This window comes from Vespa mandarinia, chromosome 10 (assembly GCF_050613455.1).
Source record: "Vespa mandarinia isolate Hongniang chromosome 10, ASM5061345v1, whole genome shotgun sequence".
Classification (NCBI taxonomy): domain Eukaryota; kingdom Metazoa; phylum Arthropoda; class Insecta; order Hymenoptera; family Vespidae; genus Vespa; species Vespa mandarinia.
Genome location: NC_140819.1, coordinates 1,221,544 through 1,242,870, shown reverse-complemented (window position 1 = coordinate 1,242,870; position 21,327 = coordinate 1,221,544). Strand labels below are relative to the sequence as shown.

Below are 21,327 nucleotides of genomic sequence, written 5' to 3'. Positions count from 1 at the left end.
GATTGTGTAAGTACATATAGTGTTATATAATGACACACATACGTATACGAGCGTACACACAAATACACAATTAATATTAAAAAACAATATCGTATTATCAACTGTATGACGATGATCGTCTCTGTATTCAAAACAAAAGGAAAACTTTTTGGCTATACGTCATAATTAAAGAGAATTGTAGAAATCTTATGGGAGTAATCGTATTATATGTATATATTATTTCGTTCTCTTCACTAAATGAGAGCCACTGTTTGCAACCCGTTATAGCATACTTACGATAATATCAGAAAGCAGTAACGCAGCAACGATGGCGAGAGAAAGACTTCGTCCGGACCCGCGGGCCTGTATTTTTTGGTAATTGATCGTATAAATTCAAATTTGCAGGAGGAACAAGTTTTTCTTCGGTATTAATGCCGCAAGAAAATTTCTGGTCGAGCGTGATTACCGAGAATGAAAGACAAGAAAAAAAAAAGAAGAAGAAAGAAAAGGGTAAGAAAAAGAACGATCCTTTTTACAGCAATTTGCTGAATTCAAGGGGAACCTATCTTATCTGTGTTGGTCAATCGGCGAATGTTAATTAGAAACATGTGTGTCTTGTTTTTTCTCTGACTTAGACTGTCTATTATCATAATCTCAACTTTATCAAAAGTAATTCAAGTATCGTGGGTTTCGAACGATTTATTACGTTTTCATAAAGTACCCATTGTTCCTATTTACACATTTATCATTACCGTTCGGTTTAATGATAAACGTTGGAAGGAGAAAATACGAAAGGAGAATAAAAGAATAAAAAAAAAAAAGAAAAAATATGAAAAGAATAGAATCTTTGTTAATACAGACCATTTCTGATTGATATCTTTGATAATTAAAATTCTGAGCCTTCAAAAGATTAAATATTCTTCGGTTAATCAAGGTTCGAGAAAGAAAAAAGAAAAAGAAGAGAAAAAAAATCAAACGATTCTCTTATTTTAAAACAATACAAGACTAATCTTAGCAAGGAATCTTAACCGTGTAATCTGGTCCACAAGGTATGTGGAATGCTAAGCAAACGGGCCGTATCCTGGGGTCCCTAGTCCCAGGTTAATATTTGCGTTGCGTTCAGGGAGAGTGGATGAAACATGTGCTGCAAGATTGTTTATTTTTCTGTTTCCTTCTTTTCTTTTAGACGCTAACGAGCAAGCAAGGAGAGAAGAGACGGTCAAATGGAATTTCAGGGAAAACGGAGAGACACCATTTCTTTTTACACTACGAATATATTTCTTTTTCTTTTTTTCTTTTTCTTTTTTTCTTCTTTTCTTTTTATTTACAGTAACAGATACAACAAGTGGTAAGACGTATAAAAATGGCTACAACAACGTCGTTCCTCTTAATACTCTACATGATTATGAGACGACAAAAATATATATTTACGTATATGTGTACCAGATGGAAAGGATAGAGAGGAATAGCATGATCGTTGATAAATAACTTCACGTTATACCTACTACTTACATATATAAAATAGTCGTTCACTTTAAAATCACTTGATCAATTTCTTAAATTAATTGCTATATTATAAAATTATAATTTAATAGCCTTAAAATTTTTTTAAAAATTACACAATTTGTCTATCATGCTACAATAGTTCGCGATCGTAGTTCGTACAACAAAATACATAGTTATTATTACTTACATTTATACAATGTACATATACGCATACTACATTGATCCATTAGATATAGATAATAGTGTTATTTCTCGTATACAAATCGTTCATTCATTGTCAGTTGTGTTCATCGTCAGTGAAAAGTTGGCTTAGAATTATAAAGAAGATAAAGAAAGAAAAGTGAAGGAAAAAGAGCAGACGTGAACGAAGTCACGTGAGAACTCATTAATTGATCGTTCGTACGTAAAACTACATAATAAGCCACCTTTAAAAGGACTGCTTTAATTACATTACCGTTACTCTCCACTGGCACCTCGTTTACTGTACACACCGAACCGTGTAGTCCATTTGAAAGCGGAGTAATGGCTAGCACCTTTACAAGGTCATCGACGAGACATAAATCACTGAACGAGCCTCCTCCCTTCTCAATAGAAGTGGGGTTGGTCGATAAATTATTACAACGCGTTACGAGTCGCGCTTTAAGCTGTAAAATTAGTAGCAGATTTTCACCGTTCGCCTATAATAATAATAATAATAATAATAATAATAATAATAATAATAATAATAATAATCATAATGATAATGATAATGATAATGATGATAATAATAATAATAATGATCATAATAATAGTAATAATATTAATAATATTAATAATATTAGCGAACATCCATTTTTTTCATTTCTCCGGTAGGTTTGGCGATTGAAAATCGTATTTGCATTATTTTATTTAATACGAATTATCGTTCTCGAAATCGGAGTATCGAATAGGCCGATGATCGGTACTGGTACCATCGGACTTAAGAAGATACAAACTGGTTGGTTTTCCATTGAATAGGTAAGGTCCCTTATCGAGACTATTCACGTAGTCGTTGGGCCTTTTGCCAGGTTTTAAATTCGTGTGCCATTGATAGATCGTCGTTGGCTTGCCGTTATTCACAAAACCGGGTTTGAGATCGTCGAGATTGGTGATCGGACTGTCGGTTGATAGTTTGACATTGGTCACAGGTTTCTTCTTTTGCCATTGGTAGACGGAAGTTGGTTTACCGTTACTCACGAAGTCTATCGGCAACTTGATAAAAGGATTCGGTCTCTGATAAGTTGGAAGTTGAGGTTTGGGTGGTCTCGACTGAGAGATATGCGGTCTTAGGTTAGCAGTAGAGTAGGTTGGTGGTTGAGAGATATATCCTAAACCTGGTACGAACATGTAGGGAGTCGGTGGTAATCTGATGTAAAAGATATTGCTCTCTTGATAGTTTCCACCTATATTATTGGGTGTCCTTCCTTCGACATTAGGATCGTAAATATCGTTATAACCGATATCGTAACCAGGCGAGTTCGAATAGGTCTGTTGTATTCGTGATATTAATGGATAATTCAAAAAGATAGCCTTCTGCTTTCTATCTTTTTTCGAAAGCTTATCCGCAATCTCTTCCTTATTTTCTTCTGTTTTTTCTTCGTTTCTATGATATTGATTTAAAAATGACGAAATTGAGCTATCACTGTCCTTCATTATACCCTTTCTGAAATATTTCTTTGCTTTATTTCCGTCGTTATCATTGTCGTTATCGTCATTATTGGCCGTCAATGTTGCCGAAGAAAGAACTGCTCCTTCGTTTTGCTTAGACAATTGATTTCCAGGTAATTGTTGAAGTGAACCCGCCGTTACACCAATCAATATGGGAACCAAGAAGATTAGCGATGTCATCATCGTATCTGAAAAAGTCAATGAACGTTGGTACGAAACTTGAACCATAAAAGGAATCCGATCGAGTTACGTGTGTTATTTATTACAGAACTAATAATCTATGAATCAAACGATTCATAGTATGATAATTTATGAATCATACGAGAGTAAAACGATTATTAAACGATTATTCATTGAATTTCGATTACTTTCGACTCAGTCAACGTCGTCGAATTGCTTTACCGAAAGAAAAACATTCCTTTTCTTTTTTTTTCTTAATTAAAGATAAATGTATTTTGTTCCGTTATACCTAACATATGTTTAGAATGCGAAAGAGAGAGAGAGAGAAAGAGAAGATATCGACACTTTTTAAAGATTCATTGACCTTCGAGACTCGAGGTTAATGCTAGACTACTTTCGTTCTATCTCTTTCTTTCTTCCTTTCGTTCAACCAGTACTGAACGTATTCAACGTAGAATAAATCATGTCCGTTAGTCAGTTTTTGTGGGTAGAGAAAAAAGGATCGGAGACAAAGTCAAACGTGGCACTTAGAGAGCCCTTTGCAAGTACCTTTTGCCCATTCGTGTTTTCTTTTTCCTCATGTAGTATCTTGGTAAGAAACAGAAAGAAAGAAAGAGGGGAGAACAAGAACAACGAGAAACGGTAATTGAAAGCAAGTTATAAAATCGTCGAGTCACGCATTCCGTGTGACGAGTCTTACACCATTTCTACGAAATGTTGTGGACCTTGCCGAAGGTCGAAGAAGAGTGAAAAATGAAGATATTCGTTAAACAAAATTTTAAAGAATATCGAGTCACGTTTCTCATAAATTACTCATATTATTTAAATATATATTATTTGTCGATAAGAAAAAACTAGTTAAATATAGTTAAGATGATAGCACTGAATAAGGTGGCAATGACGACTACTCATTCGTAGATCTTCGAGTCATCGACTTCCGGTCGTTTATAGTAAACGATCGTTCGGTTTTTCATTGATCGACGTTAAGAAGATTGTTCGATGATACCTCGCGGCGAAATTTCCAGTGGACGTTTATCGAGAGTACTAATAACGTCGCAATTTCGAGCTCATAAACGACCGACAGCCAACGATTTTGTAGTTTGCATAGCAATAGGTAGTATTCTGGTATTGTTATTATTCCATGACACGAATTATCTCTTAAATTAGATTGTATCTCATTAGAGCTCATGATGGTACTTAAAAATCTTTCGTTTAACCGACCATTATATGTTTTTTATCTATAAAAACATCATGCCAGTACATTCCACAGTTCTGTCTAAATATTTTCTTTTTTCTTTTTATTTCATCAAGTGATTAGCTTTTTTATAGACAAACGGTCATCGTACTTAATGATAGCCTATTAAAGTTTTCTTTCATTATACAATTTATAAAGAATAGTTTAATTTATTTTTGTTTAAATTATTTTTGTTTAAATTATATAATGATACTTTTTTGATGTTTAAATTATTAAGAACGTATCAATTCAAAACAAGTTAAAAGAGCTACTATTGCCATCTATCAGTAAATTTAGTATTCAAGTAAAAAGTGGATCTACGTATAGCATTATCATTTAATAAATAATAGTAATAAGTTATTATAAAATGTATAATATAACACTATTATTAACATTCAAATTATTAACATTCTTTATTTATATAGAAAAATTATAGAGATCTACATTATCCACTTTCTTTGGAATATATAGAAATCTATATTACCAACAAAAGAAATTGTCTCGCTAGATACAACAAATTTACCGATAAATTCTCGTATCTGATTAATTTTTATCAAATTAATATATATTAAACGTGCAATCAGTATCATGATAACTTTCTTTCTACAAAACTTACGTGTTTTTTCTCAATTATTTCATTAAAATTGTTCCTAAAAAATTTATACGATCGTTAAAAATACCAAATCGTTTCATTCAAAGGAGTACAGGATAACAAACTTCGCTTTTTTATTTTTTTTTTTTTTGTAAGATATTATTATTATATATAGTTAACGAACTTATTGTCAGTCATAACGATAAAAACGTACTAGTTTCTATGAAATATATCTGATAATAAGAAACTCGTTCGATCTGCTTTAAATTGCAGGAAATCATATGACGCGAGTGTTTTTCAAAATATTCTTCGTTAGATATTAGACACGTTATTGACGAGTCATCAAGCACAGGAAATTTATCTGTACGCTCGTCATAGGTACGTTCAAAGTCGACACTCTTCTTTTTCTGATCCACCTCGATCGAGGAAAAAGAAACGCGAACATCTCAAAGCCGGCGTCCATCAAAGGTCCAGTGGCCAAGCGTTGTTCACAAAGAGATTCTTCATCTTATTCGATACGCTGGACCACACGATGTAAAGATATATATGTTCTTTGATCTTCTAAACCGATAAGCCAAATTACGAAATGTACCTGTTGTGTCTTTTTTCTTTGTCTCTTTCTCTCTTTTTCTTTTTCTCTCGAATTATTTATATTTGTCTTTTTTTTTTCACTATATTTAGACAATCATTGCATCGATTTGAAATAATTCATCTTCATTATATATTCTTATTTGTTATCTTCTTCCTTTTTATTATTCTTTTCTTCATTTTCTATTTCATTTTTATTTCTCTTATTATGTGATATTAGTTTTCCTGTTTTTCTTATAATTTATCACTCTTTCTCTCCGTTCTTTATTGTATGTATGCACGTATGTATGTATGTATGTATGTATGTATGTATGTATGTATGTATGTATGTATGTATGTATGTATGTATATATGTATGAATGCATGTATGTATGTACGTATGTATGTATGTATGTATGTATGTACTTGATTAAGTACTTTCATGGTAATAGTGATAAATCCTATTGATTTGTCGAAAGAAAGTAATGGCATTGGCGCGTGCACCAGTCTTATCATTTGATCGGAGAAACGAAACAGTAGGTGTATTCATTCGAACTAAACCCGATATAAGATTTGTAAGTTAGTTAAATTACTTGGCCTATTCGACAGTTTTTAATCGAGTTCATTAACGACATGAATAACAGCGATTCAGTTTCCTGTTAACCCGCTTTGGTCAATTGATCGAAAAATCTTCGAAGATTATTTTCAATAACGGTTCGTCCATAATACGCATATAAATATTTAACAGTATATATATATATATATATATATATGTATATATATTTATGTATATGTATATATATTAGTATTCCCACGAAATTCGGCGTACATATATCACTGATAAAACTAATTATTCCTTTTGACGTTGTTCCATTAAATCTTGTTATTCGAACGACACTTCCTACGTCAGTGGCAATTAAACGAATTGCTTGCAATCGATGGATCGATCGATCAATCATTCCTTTTCGATTAATGCATCGCGTTTTCTTTCCGGATGGTTCGATGTTAAACGATAAGCTACCTTTTAACGATCTCTTCTCGTTTCGTTGCGTTGCGTCGCGAGCAATCTGTCATTCCACACAAGATTAATGATATCTCATACGGCTCGCTACGTTTGAACGAACTTTCTACGGATATTCGTTCCTTTGATTTCCATTTCCTTGTGTACCTACTCTTCAATAATTTCAAGGATTTACGGAACGAAGAATACAGAAAGTAAATCAAACGGTTTCATCATTGATATATTTCGAATTAAAACATGATACTATTTTACTTTCTTCTTTTTTTTTGTTTTTTGTTTTTCAAACAATGATATAAGATAACATAAGAAATGTAGATATATATACGTGTATACATGATCACAGAAATATTCTGACATTTCCTAAAATCGAATAACTTTCTTTAGATTAGTAAAAATAATTTGAATCGGCATTATTTTGAATATTTAATTTAATGATCACATTCGTACAAATACTTGACGTATCTCATATTTGCAATAATAATTTCTTTATACCTATTGAAAATTTGTAAGTTCTTTGTTTATTTTAGGAAAAAAAAAATTTTCAGCGTGAAAAAGTATCGGAATATCTTTGTGCCCGGCTATATGGTAGAATGTCGGATACTTGTATGCGTCGGACCAGTGAAAAGCGTACAGAAGCAGAAAAGACACGACGTCGGGGCCTTCCACATGCGTACGTGACTCGGGACTCATTACGCGAAACGAAACGAAATAAACTTGGAAATCTCGCTTATCTTGAATGCTTACGTCGTACATCGGAAAGGAAACGATTCGATGTTTCTATTTCTAGTTTTAAAGATCATTTGACGTACTAACATACACGCGAAAGCTGCAAAACACCATCCAAAGATATTTTTTTCATTGTTGACTTCCACTAGGAAGAATCTTTTTTTTTGTATTTGAAATTTCGATTACGGACTTATTCATTATGCCGAGCGTGCTCAGATTACAGAACGCCATTTTTCTCTTTACTCACTCGAGCCTTCTTAACCATCCAATTTTACGCTACTGATTTCTCTACGGTAAAATCGTAAATACTCGCATAACCTGTATTATAAGTTCCTGTCAGGATGTAGCGCGAAGAACGAAGAAAAATAATAGGAGAACAATGAAGGTGGTTCATAATACTTCAGACAGTAGTAGTGTACACGATCGAAGAAAAATAAGAATAAACCGACAAGATTAACAGTTGCCATCAACCCCTTCTTAAGTTTGTTTGATTTATCTTCGTTATGCTTTATAGACAGTAAGAAATTTCTCTTTTATATATACCGGAAAAGGTATAAAAGATGTACTGTAAATATTCATTGAATTCGTTTTGATATTCTCTATAACTTTTGTCAGGCTTAAAATATCGATTTCCATAAAAAAAAATTATTATAACATTCGTATCTTGACAATAGCGCTCATTTATAATGTTACATTTCCCCCTTTAAAACATATTTAATTGATATTTAATTGAAATATTTATTTATAAAATCGATAGGATCGGAGATATTTAGTCAGATATTTTTAAAATGAGATATCTGATATATGTATCTAAAGATAAAATCAACAAATTTACACTCAATTTTCTAATTATTTTCGTAAATTTACTAGATTTTGCAAATTTACTAGAATTGTAAATTTAATAGCAAAATTTGCAATTATGTAAATTAGTATTGAATGAAAATCATTCAGCTTTGTATTTTCTATTATTATGGACACTTGATCAATAAATTTGTTACTTAAATTTTTTGAAAGAGTTATATCACTTGTTTCATTAATTTATAATTAATACTACACAAACGTCTTACAAAGAATAAATTGATAGGATTCTTTTATTATCGATAATGAACTCCACGTGACATTAATCGAACATTATTATTGAGTCGAAGATGATCCGTTATAAAAATTGATTCAGTCTTTTGTTCACTTGCTCCTTTCTAAAAACTCTTTCCGGATCTTAGTATACTTTTTTTCTGAGGAGCAAAACAATATTAGCTAACTTCGTAACGATACAAGAAAGGACAAAAGTTTGTGATGTTCTCTCTTCCCCCGATAAATTTTATTTTCGAGAACAATCGGAAGCTAACTGAAATTTTTTGCAGGCTATTTCTCAAAGAGATTCGCACGTGGAATAAAATCGGTTGACAATGGAAACGAAAACGTGTAAGGTTTAATCAGAAAGAGAGAGACAAAAATAAAAAGAGAGAGACGAAGACAGAGAGAGAGATGGAGACTGAAATAGAAACGTAGAGAGAGAGAGAGAGAGAGAGAGAGAGAGAGAGAGAGAGAGAGAGAGAGAGAGAGAGAGAGAAAGAAAGAAAGAGAAAGAGAGAGACAGAGAAAAAAGATACAGACAGATACAAAGAGAGACAGAGAAATATAGAGAGAAAGAAAGAGAGAAAACACTAGGTGGGCGGATATCGAAAGAATGTGTCGATTATGTAATTGGAATCGCTTGTCTAACGAAACGACGAGCTGCTATTGTTCAGATTAATCACGTTTCCCGAGTTCTGCAAATCTCGAGATCAACGTACGAACGATGACTACGTCTTCGATACATTCAACAAATTTCATTAATACTTATTCTGTACAATCTTTTGTATTGATTTGGATAAATTATCTAAGAAATCAGTAATTTATTTTATATTCGATCCTATCTTGTTTTATACACGTGTTTTTAGAATCAGATTAGGTATTGAAAAAAGTAATAGATTTAACGAACCGATTAACTTTGATTACATGGAAAGCGATAATGTTAGCGTGAAACAATAGAGATTGGTTTTGTTAGTTAGGCGATCGTAGGTCGTTGACCAGACGAGATTTAATTTCGACGTGAGAAATCGAATTGCGATTTGATTCGGTAATGACTTAGGTCTTTAAAATATATTCGTATATTACGTTGTCCTGTTTCTTTTTTTTTTCTTTTACAGTAATCTTTAATATAAATTAATTTCATGTTTTTTCTTTTTCTTTTATTTTTTTCCTTTTTTGTTTCCTCTTTCAAATAGTATCAAGTAATCGGACCAAGTAATTGGTATGGCTCGTTTTAATTGTATATCACATAGAAACCATAAAGACATAGGCGTAAAGAATGTATGAATTAATGAAGCGTCAAAGAAAGTAGAGTTTCAAAGATCGTTAATAAAATATATACGTGTGAAAAAGAGAAGAAGAAAAGTCCATAGACGTTATGATGGACGGTTTATGAAATTCATTAACCATCAAACGAACATACAATAAAGAGAAAATGATATAGAATCTTGGCATAAGTTAAAATCATAATTTTACATTTCCAACAGGAAGCAAAATACACAAGTATACAATGAATTTTGATTTAGTAAACTACCGGAACACCGTTATACCATTTTCTTAGATTACTCGAACAATATGCGATTTTACTCTTCTATTGGTTTTAATATAATCAGGAAAAGTTGTATGATCATTCTCTTTTAAAGTGAATTCTCTTTTAAGTGATTTTAATTGACGAAGTATAACACAGATTTCTTATTCTTTCGGTTAAATCATTACCCACTTTTTAAAAACTTATCTACTTTTTTTTCTTTCGCTCGCACTTTTACAAGACTACGTGAGCTACTGACTTGTCAAAAATGCGGGCAAACTTTCACCAGAAATTCGTGAATCAGATCGCATCAGGCATCGAAAGAAGCATCGGTTTTATATACACTTCGCACGTATTTTTATTCTTACCGAACGTCATTGGATTCTTGGAATCTCGATTACACCAGAGAGTATAAATATAATCCAACTGGAATTTGATGATTTTCTATTAAATTAAATTATTCGCGTTAACGTTCGACAAATGGGTTAATCGATTTATAATAATTTTGTACGCACGTGTTCTTCATATTTTTTTAGTCCAAAGAAATTACGGAAAGGTCAGAGCGTCAACACGACGACCGGTTTGTGGTTAGCACGTATTTCGTATTTCATTCTCTTCGCGTTTTTTCTTTTCAATGATCATCCAAAAGTATGGATAACTTCGTTCTGGATTCTCGTGAGACTTCGCTGGTCGTTTTCCAGATGTTACTACTACTACCTATCGATTTCTTGAACCGTGAAATATTTTCTTCTTGCGTACGTTTCTTTTCGAGGCAATGATGTCGAATTAAGGAGACACTCCTTCTTGAGATAAAGAAAGAAAACAAGAAAGAGAAGAAAGAGAAAACAAAATATGTAAGCATGACGAGCATGAATTTTACATGGTAATATCGTCAAGAAAATACTTTTATGTATTTTCATAGATAAGAAACTTTTTTTATAATATATTAGATATATACTTTATCGATACTTATACGTAAGTGTTCGTCAAATATTACGTCGGATTCGTAATCCTTATATCTTTCTCTTTCTTTCTCTTCCGATTACATTTCGAAAGAAAGGATATTAAGGCGAATATCATAAATTTGAGTTCCAATCGTTAGTCTAAGTGTATTCTCTCTTCGTTTGTAAATTACAATTTAATACTTCGATAATCAATATTCTCAAGCGATATAAATTTCAAGAGGTAGACTATAAAAAGATAAAATATAGAATATGTCTATCATACATTTGAAGTTCATAGAGGTCTTGTACAGTCTGGTTCATCCGTTAAAGAGATATAACGATCGAAGACAAGTTTCTTCTTTAAAAGAATGAACGAAGGAATTGATAAAAATCATACCTTAGAAATGCTAATTGAACAAACTCTTAATAGTAAAAAAAAAAAAGAAATGTTACAAAACGCTTAAATATTTATTTAGAAATTTTCAATCGAAGTAAGATAGAAAATAAAGTGTTGATAATGAAATGGCACATATGTGGTTATTTTATCCGAGTATCGAGATTTGATAATGTCAATAATAATCTTTTGCGATAGCCCAATTTTGCGCTTGTACGGAAAATTCGACGAACAAGACTGTACGTATAAGAGCCGAAGTTTAATATATTATCGGTATGAACAATGTGCACCTTCAGGAAACGGAACGTGGGATGATAATAAAAGAGATACGTCTATTGAAAATTGAATTCTCGTTAGTAAATCGAAATGTGAGATATCTGAAATCCGTAGTTCATATTATTCGCATTTACAACGATCGTGCTTTCCGTGACATGACAGGACCGTTTGTCTCGGGGGTGCTGCTATTTGTATTCGAAATCACTAGGAAGTGAAATCCTAAACCGGTCGAACGCGTTGTTAAGCCAGATGCGTGTGAAAATCGTTCACCACCCGGCTGTTCATTTCAAGGCAACTCACGGACGATCGATTCCGCAAATGGAAATGAGCCTTTAGTTAGAATCGTAAACGGGAAACCGGCGACGAAGGAAAATCGGTGAAGATCGGGATAGGTAGAAAGAGAGAGAGAGAGAGAAAGAGAAGACAAAGAAAAGACAAAATGCTTTGAATTTGTTTTTATCGGTAATCTTTTTCACATCTTTGATTACTTAACAATACATGTGATTTATAATTAAAAAAAAAAATTTAATTTGATTTCTTTTTTTTTCTTCTTTTTTCTTTTCTTTTTTTTAATCGACTAACGGACACTCTTTGTGGGTTAGAAGATTAAGGTACGCGATAACACGTTTATTGTAGAGATAATTTCACGTTTAGAGACAAAGTTAGAGAGTGGAAAGGAGGCCGGGTAAAAGCAGACATTCCACGTACTATCTAAAGTGCTAACGCTAAAGATTAAATTACATCAAAAGCCATGCAATCGAAATGCTCGAGTTAATAAACTTTCTAATCGGTTTTACCGGCAAATGCATGTAAGTTAACATGAACTTTTAACATTCGATATTATCTTTTTCTATTTAACCTCTGGTCTCGAAAATGAACTCGTCAAAATATCCATTAAAAGATTCTTTATATTTCTCGTTGCTTCTCTCTCTCTCTCTCTCTCTCTCTCTCTCTCTCTTTTTATTTCTTTTTTTCTCAAGAAGAGGAATACAAATCGAAGGTACCCAAGAATCGTCCGAAGATAAAATCTGGTTATTATTATATCGTTTGCAGACTTTACGATACAACGGCACATAGAGAGGTGTCGATTGGTTAGTTAGACCGACAAATTCTTGAACGTTCCCAGGCCCGTTTCTGCCGGTGCTCGAATAACGTTCACGTCTATGAACGTTCATGGAATAGCAAACTAGAGAACGGCCGACGACGAAGATCGCGATCGTCGCCATCGAGACAGGATCTTTTAAATCGTTTCGAAAGATCACGACCTTTCTACGAGATTCTTCTTTCTTGATCGATCTTGAAATTCTCTTAAACCAATCCTTCTTTCTCTCTCTCTCTCTCTCTCTCTCTCTCTCTCTCCTTCTTTCTCTCTCTCTCTCTCTCTCCTTCTTTCTCTCTCTCTCTCTCTCTCCTTCTTTCTCTCTCTCTCTCTCTCTCCTTCTTTCTCTCTCTCTCTCTCTCCTTCTTTCTCTCTCTCTTTCTCTTCCTCTTTTCTCTCTCTACCTCTTCCTTATTTTCGAATAGTTTCGTTTTTATTCTTTATTAATCCTCATAATTACATCTAATCACTGTCATTGCCATATTATTTTTCATAAATGACAGATCTTTGCACTCTACTCTGTAATAAAATTTATTTTCTTTTCTCTCTTCTTCTCTCTTAAAAACTGTTTAAATAGCTCTGGTAATTGGAACACCGCTCTAATTGCCGTGTTTCGATTAACCGAGCGCGACAGCCTGAATGCTACCAAGCTCATTAAGGATCAATTTTTAAGATCATCCCATTAATCACTCTCGCGAGCAACCATTCACTATTCTACTCCACCCGTTTCTCACTCTCTCGATCGCTCAATCTCGTTATCGAGACGCTTTTCGCGGTACCGTGAATTAAGATGTATGAGACGACGCGATAACGTGTCTATTCTCATCATGGGCATCTATCTTAGAAGACGATTCATATTATCTTAACGTTTTGACAAATTAATGACCTTTAAGAGATTTCGATGATAATAGTAGATGCAGTTTCGTAAATATAGTTTATTTGTATAAATTCATGAAATTCAAATAATTCATCCAATAATTCACAAATAATATATAAGATCTTTATTATATAGGATCGTATATATTATCATATATTATCGAATTTTTCTTACACCGAGTATATACAACAAGAAAAAATAACAAAACAGAAAGAAGAATAAACTATTTATACATAAATATTAATTTAAATTGAAAAAATTGACAATTGACACAATTATTTAACGTTAAGTAAGTTTGTATTATTAAAGTGTTCATAAATCCTCTTTATGAGAACATTTATGTTTTCTTATATTAATTCGCATAATGGAAATAATAAAGAGGATTATGATTTACGTAAAGCCGACGCCAATGTATTCTTTCGTTCGTTCGTTTATTCTTTCTACTTCGATCTTCCTCGATCTCGCATACATACGTATGATCGATAGACTCGCAAATGAATCAGCGTTTTACATCGCACAGATACGGATTCCGCGATCGAGCGTAGTCCGAGAGATCGCATACGTACCTACCTGATTCTTGTCGATGATTTTGATCGGTGGAACGCAAATCGATATTGCGTGTCTATCTAGTTAGAAGCAAACGACGATCTTACGGCGAGTTACCGCTGCGAGCACAGATGAGTATATCTGCCTTCTCCGAGAGCGCCCGCATCGGTCCACTTATGGTCATCCTTTTTCGTAGCGAATAACTGTGTGACGTAGGATAACGTCTCTTTAGATCGTACGATCTGACGACCTGAGCCATTCCGGCCTATCGTGAGAACCAGACGCAAAAATCATTTTCCGAAAGTGCTCTTTTCTTCCTCAACGATCGGTGGCTCGTGTTACCTTTCTAAGAGATCGATCTACGAGATTTTTTATACTGGATTACAGCGAACAAAACGCAAGGTCAAAACTTTTCCGACTTTAATGGCGGACCTTAATCGCCCTGCCCTATCGTTCCTGAGAATTGCGAAATAATATTATATCGTGAAAAATGAACCATCGTCTTTGGTATTAAGTATCAATTATTGACCAATATGTTAATCGAGATAAGTTAATTATACTGTAGTACTTTATGAAATAACGTTTGGTTTATATCAAAATTATTATTTTCTTCGATCTTGGTATTAGAAAATGAACTCTGGAACTCGTCAAACCGTTACAAAAGATATCATGGAAACATACATAGGAAGAAAATTTGTTATAATTCAAAGGCATTCTGGTCGTACACAGTTCAAGATTAATCTCGTTTTGTATCGTAGTGCTGATCGAAAATCGTTCAGTAAGTAGGGTGGAAGATCACAAAGGTTGAGATTGCGAAGAATGAACAACTGGCCTCAGGCCAGGAAAGTGATAGTTGATCAGAGATTTCCAACATTTCAATTAGTTGATAAATTATAAGCGCCATCATCGTCAAAATAGAAGAAATGGACGGTCTGTTTAAAAAAACGAAAACAAGAAAGTTGTTTTCTCTCTCTCTCTCTCTCTCTCTCTCTCTCTCTCTCTCTCTCTTCCTTTCTCCCTCCCTCTCTTTCTCTTTTTCGCTTCCCTTTGACGTTTCGATCAAAAAGTCGAAGTACTTGGAGCTACTCCCTAATAAATGCTCCAACATCACCTTCTTAGAAATTTCCATGGTTTTCGCGAAGATAACGACCACGTCGATAACGTCCTTCATTATCGTCAAGGATAAGATCTCTCATCCCTTCGATCTCTTCGCAGCTTCTTACATCTCACGAATACATTGGTGAGATCGATTTCTGCGACGTTATAGTTTCTTAATGATTGTACCGCCGTAGGCTAATGGATTTTTTTCCCGTTGCACTTATCGATAACGCGCCATCGTAATTTTCAATTTATGGACCGTTCCGCAGCGATCCTTCGATCCGATAAATCCAAGGATTCCACCCTTACGCTTTATACTCGCTCGTATCTATCTTTCTCTTCTCGGATCATCCTTACGATCATCAAACGTTAGTTTCTTTTTTGTTTTCTTTTCTTTTGTATTCATAAGAATAAATGAATTAAATTCATCAAATCAAGTGACAGATCTTTAATGTTTTTCGAATATTTGTATTTGTGGAGTAAACATCGTGATACGAACATAATAACGTCCAATTAAATAACGATGGCTTAGAAGAAATTCATAGATATTGTAGCGATAAATTGTTGATAAGTCGATGATTTCTTTAAGCCGGTACATGCTTCTATCCACATACTAGACTATCCGTTATCGCCTTTCCGTATTACGACAAATTGGTCTATTATAACGATTCTGTTAGCACGAACTGGTTCGTTAACGTGCTTGTAAAGCGTTCGATGTAACAGAGCAACATTCTCCTCGTATCTACTACTTGGTCTGTATTCAAAATATCCTGTTGATGTTTCCAAGAAATTAACACCAAACGTGAGTTTTACTTTATAAATTAAATTGCTATGTTAATTAACACAAACGTATTTATAATAGTATATATTTATTCAGCCACATTCCATATATATATATATATATACATATATGAATATTAAGTACGATGTTTTCTAAACTGCAATCTACACGTTCCACTAACAAGGTCGCTGACATCTCGTCGCGTAAAGGTGACGCCTCAAAGAACGACAACTAACAGAACTCGGTGCTAACAGTGCTTTGTCGTTCACCACGAAAATCTTTGCCTTTGGATTCTAAGCGTGTCTCGAATAGAATGACGACGCCAGCGGACAAATTATGCTTGCTGTTACGTGTTTCTTGGGCGAGGCTCTTACATGATTTTGTCTAAATAATCAAGAGGTATGATTTCTTCTTTCTTTTTTTTTATATATTTTTTTCAACAAAGTTGTTGAAAGTAAATTGTTTAAGATAAGCCAAATAGTTGGACAATTTAAAAGAATTATATTTGTAGCATCAAGTTGTTCAATATGAAATGTGAATTTTTATGTCATTTTATTTTATATTATTGAATTAATAACAACAACAAATCAGATTACAGTAGATTTATCTATCTATGATTGTTATTATTTATTTATTGTTGAATTCAATTCATAATCGTTCGATAAAATTTAAGAATCGTCTTGGAGATATTCAGTGAAGTTGATAGTTCCAAAGAAGAAACGTAAAAAGCATTTACGAAAATGGCGTTTGTTAATATCAAACGGGACACTTATGACATCAACTTGAACTGCATTCCTTAACAAGATGAAACCGTAGTCCGGTCTAAATAGAGAGCACTGGGTTTCAGGGTCGTAAAAACGTTGTTTCCTCATCGTCTCTTGAGACCCGACGAGTTGTCAAAAATACGCGATACGATTTGTGAGGACGTGACTCGAAGCGGGAGTTCAACTTAATTTGTAACGTTTCTGTTTATTTCTTATTATATTTCTCCTCTTTCTCGAACGAATCTTGTTCCTCATGAACGACGATAAAAAGTTACGTTGAACGACGTGTATGACGGTACATGGCTCTTATACCAGGACCAGAAGTTGATTCGTGAGATCGTAAAAGGTTTCAAGAGCACGTATGCTCTCTTTATTTCTTCGTTTCTACCTGGTAACTTCGCGTTAACGTGCTAACGATTGCTAATAAAAATTAACTTTAAATGGTAACGATAATTTAGTTTAACCGCAGAAAAAAGTGTAAAACATTTAGATCAATTGAAAGGATCTAATCGTTGATCAGTTATACGTTGAGATTCGAGATAAAAATACGTAGTTTTAAGCACACATATATATATGTGTGTAAATTTCTCAAAATTTTCGATAGAAATTAGATCAAATTATTTTTTCAATTTGATATAGACGATCCCATTAATAAATTTGCATAAAATACAAGATTTTACGTGTATATATATGTTCATATAATCGAGCTCGGTATGGAGCTCGATTTATGCATTGAGAATTCCACGAGATTGTCAAAGACTGATTATAATTTGCTTTTGCTCCTTTTAATGCGTCCTCCTCGTCGGATTTATTTATTTTTTTCTTTCTTTCGTTTTTTTCTCTTCTCTTTTTTTTCAAGGATTAAGAGCGACGAGGCACTTCCTGAAGCAGTGCGAGCAAGGAAACGAGCGCAAAGAGCGAGGTCCTCGAAGGATGTGTGCCCTTCATCATCTCTCTTCTTCTTCTTCTTCTTCTTCTTATTTATTTTCTTACTTTTCTTATTCTTCGTTCTTCTCAGCCGCTTCTTCCACTCTTGTCTCGTAAGATGGGTAACCGTGCAACGTTTTGCCGACGAGCAAACCGTCCTTAACGTCTTATGAAATTATCGGCAACGAAGGAATCTTCAGCGCGACAATGTACGTTTTGTTTTGTTAATAACTTCTTTTTTCGGTGATAACTCCTTTTCTATCTAGATACTTTCATATATATATATATATATATATATATATATATATATATATATATATATCTTGCGATAACTACGATTGAAAAAGTTCGAAACTCAAACTGAAAAAGGTGCAATACTTTTTTTTTGCATATCTACTACTTATATGATATATCAAAAAATAAATAGATATAAAGAATGTCAAGGCGAGATAAATGATTTTAATAATATAGCAAGGATGAAATGATAAATTATATCTATATTTTACTTCTATCAATAATATATGTACGTAGATATACAATTGCAGGGAAATATCTCATAATTTCAATTCAAAGAGAGAGAGAGAGAGAGAGAGAGAGAGAGAGAGAGAGAGAAATGGTAATAACATTGGTCAGATCAAGAAATGATTGTAGAACGGAAGTCATCTCGGTTAACGATGTATCTTTAAATAGTAACAAAAACTTTTTAGATTTTGAAAAAAACTTTCACGTTCCTCTTTAGCAAGCATCGTGAAAGTTGTGGCTATAGAACAATGACTCGTTTCTGGGTGTTTTGAGTTTCGATTAGCGATAGTTAACGTCATGTTAGAGACTTCGATGCTTTTAGAGAGTCCAAGTTCGAATGGTGCCGAATAAAAGTTTCTACAGGAGAGTTCGATCAAACGAATTTTATGATCACGGAGTTTCTTGCATCGTTCTCAGAATTCTTTGTGCGGATTAAAAAATCATGTATCATTCTTTTATCTTCGTGAGATTATCGTATAAAAATGATGTAATCGCATTAGATATATTGCAAGTACAAGTTATATATGTACTTATGTCTGTCGATAATACACATTCCGTTATACGAATTCAGAAAAAAATTATTTAGATCATTATATTTTTTACCAGTAACTCGTACAAACTTCTAGCAGTCTGTTTCTAACAGACACTCGTAGAAGTTAATAATATGAACACTCTTATTAGCATCATCTCCGTAAATAATATATAAATAGTAGATGTAACAGGTAATTCGCCAAATTTAACGTTTTCAATAAAACTTTAAGAGTTACGATCATTATAATATATCTCGATAGTTGTTATTTTCTCAGGTATTTTGTTTAAATTAATTCAAATTGCCGTAAAAACAAGTTTTCTTGCAGGGAATAAATCTACTTATACAGGATGATCCATGGGAAACCGAACATATGAATATCTTCTTCTTGGGATTGAAAATGATTTTGATAAGTATTATTAATCATACCCATGATTTATGTATATTCATAATTTGGTTCAAGATTATCCAATAATAAAAAAAAGAAAAAAAAACTAAGTTTATAGAATTTCTCCATATGAATTTACATCATTCATATTCGAGGAAAACGTTTAACATTTTGGTTTATAATGGAATGATGGAACACTATGCTTAAATATCTTGAAAAAGAAAATAATTCTCATTAATTACTTTCTTGAAGGTAGTAAAACGGAGGCATCTTGACAAATTTGTTTTCGCTTCGTCGCTTTCGTAGCTGAAGAAACTCATAGCATTCGAAAGCGACGAAGACGACGACGACGAAGACGGCGAAGACGACGATGCACCGCACGATTTACTCTTTCCACAAACATCAAAGCCGTCTGGCAATCGCCATTAGATTTCCAAGAGGAAACGATCATCGGCCTTGCGCTTACGTAAACCTTCGTTGTTGAAGCCGTGAACGCGTTCTCAATACACCGTGTACAACGTTTCGCGTAATTACATATATATATATATATATATATATATATATATATATATATAATTTCTACGTATGTATGTAATATATACAACGTCTTAAGTTTGTTCGCACTTACACTCGAACTCTCGACGTCGTCCTTGGGGGAATTTTTTTTTTTTGATCCTTGCCTTGAATGATCACTTCCTCTTCTTCTTCTACTTCTTCTTTTCTTTCTCTTTTTCGTAAAAAAAAAAAAAAATGTTTGAACTTACGCCGAGAAAATTATTCGAAACGTATCATAACTTTATTTAAAACACAGTTATTGAATGAAGGTTCAAATTCAGCGGGAAATTCAAACTATCAAAAAAAGCCCCCTTCTTTCCCGTTAAATGCCCAAAGTGTAAGGAGTAACGCGCAAGTTCACCGACTCCCGTGGATCGCGATCTGCTATCAGAATGAAGGCTTTTCTTAAGGCTGTCTCGTACTTATGTCGCTGCCCCCACCTGTGCTAGCCCAACGGGCTCTCCTCGCGAACCTCTTCGCCTTGCTACCCGAAGAACGATGCCCCCCTCTGGATAAGAAAAGGCAATATGCTCGGTCTAGGACAGACACGGCACACTTTCCTTCGACTCGCTTCTCTTTCGGCGACGGTTACACTCTTCCTGCCCTCTCCTTTCAATTCTCCCGTCATTTTTCATCTCCCTCTGAAAGTCACTTTTGCTCTCAAACACGACACTTTTCATCTTTTATTATGTCCTTTATACTATTTCTAGATTACTAATAATAATGAAAATTTCCAAAATTTGTCTTATAGAATTAATGACGAATCGACTTTTATTTTCGTCGATTTTTTCTAAAAATGTTTCAATCGCCCGATATCGTAAAAATTTCGTTATATAATTTCATTCGTTCATGTAACTTTTGATTTTACGGAATAAAATAAATAAAAAAAAAATACATAAAGAAAAGAAATTGATTGATAACTTATGAATCTATATAATAAAATAGTCGTTCGATCTAACGACACGGCAACTTCAACGCGTGGATCGTAATATCTTCGTATAAAAGAAATTAAAATAGCAAAGTGAATATAAAGGGACGACAAAACGAATTCGCAATAGTTTTGCAGTGCGAATGTACTCAATTTATCGTCGACCGAGCGACGATGTCGATTCTCCGAGAATAACCTTTCTGTACGTTTCATCTCGGATTTCACGCAAAAGCACGACTCGTAATTCCGAACAGCTTCGAGTAGATGGGAAGCTGGACTCGTCCGATTCCACGCACTTATCTTCGCATTTCTCTCCCTCCGAACAGATTCATACATGCACACATACCAATATACCCATGTAACATCCTATCTACATACACTGTATTACACGACTTTTCTCCGAGCTCATCTCGCACGAGCCTTGCCACCCTTGTTCGCCATTTATTAACGATCTGCCACGGACTTCGCGGTGAATTAATTTTCTTCCGTCGATCGATCCCGATGATTGATCCTCGATCGTTCGCGCGAACTCGAAACTTTTCGTCCCTTTCGACGAAGCCGAGTAGTAGATATACCTACGTGTACTTACAGTCTTCCTCTTATCGTCTT

The 21,327-nt window shown here is 33.7% G+C and overlaps 1 protein-coding gene across 5 annotated transcripts; it reads right to left on the bottom strand.

Annotated features, from left to right (window-relative positions):
- Window positions 1–1,306: 1,306 nt before the first annotated feature.
- LOC118444707 (uncharacterized) lies at window positions 1,307–21,316 on the bottom strand. 5 transcript variants are annotated; one of them, XM_085659679.1, is made up of 2 exons: window positions 21,298–21,316; window positions 1,307–3,359 (listed from the first exon to the last, which is right to left on the bottom strand). In XM_085659679.1, exon 2 carries the CDS (start codon window positions 3,352–3,354, stop codon window positions 2,374–2,376), a length of 981 nt encoding a protein of 326 aa, XP_085515805.1. In that variant the 5' UTR covers window positions 3,355–3,359; window positions 21,298–21,316; the 3' UTR covers window positions 1,307–2,373. The 5 variants fall into 5 exon arrangements, with proteins under 5 accessions (XP_085515805.1, XP_035729130.2, XP_035729131.2 ...); XM_035873237.2 differs by lacking the exon at window positions 21,298–21,316 and adding an exon at window positions 19,864–20,170; XM_035873238.2 differs by lacking the exon at window positions 21,298–21,316 and adding an exon at window positions 14,247–14,667.
- Window positions 21,317–21,327: the final 11 nt, after the last annotated feature.

Bases quoted from the DNA above. Each gene is read 5' to 3' on its own strand.
- LOC118444707 (XM_085659679.1), bottom strand. From the start codon at position 3,354: ATGATGACATCGCTAATCTTCTTGGTTCCCATATTGATTGGTGTAACG.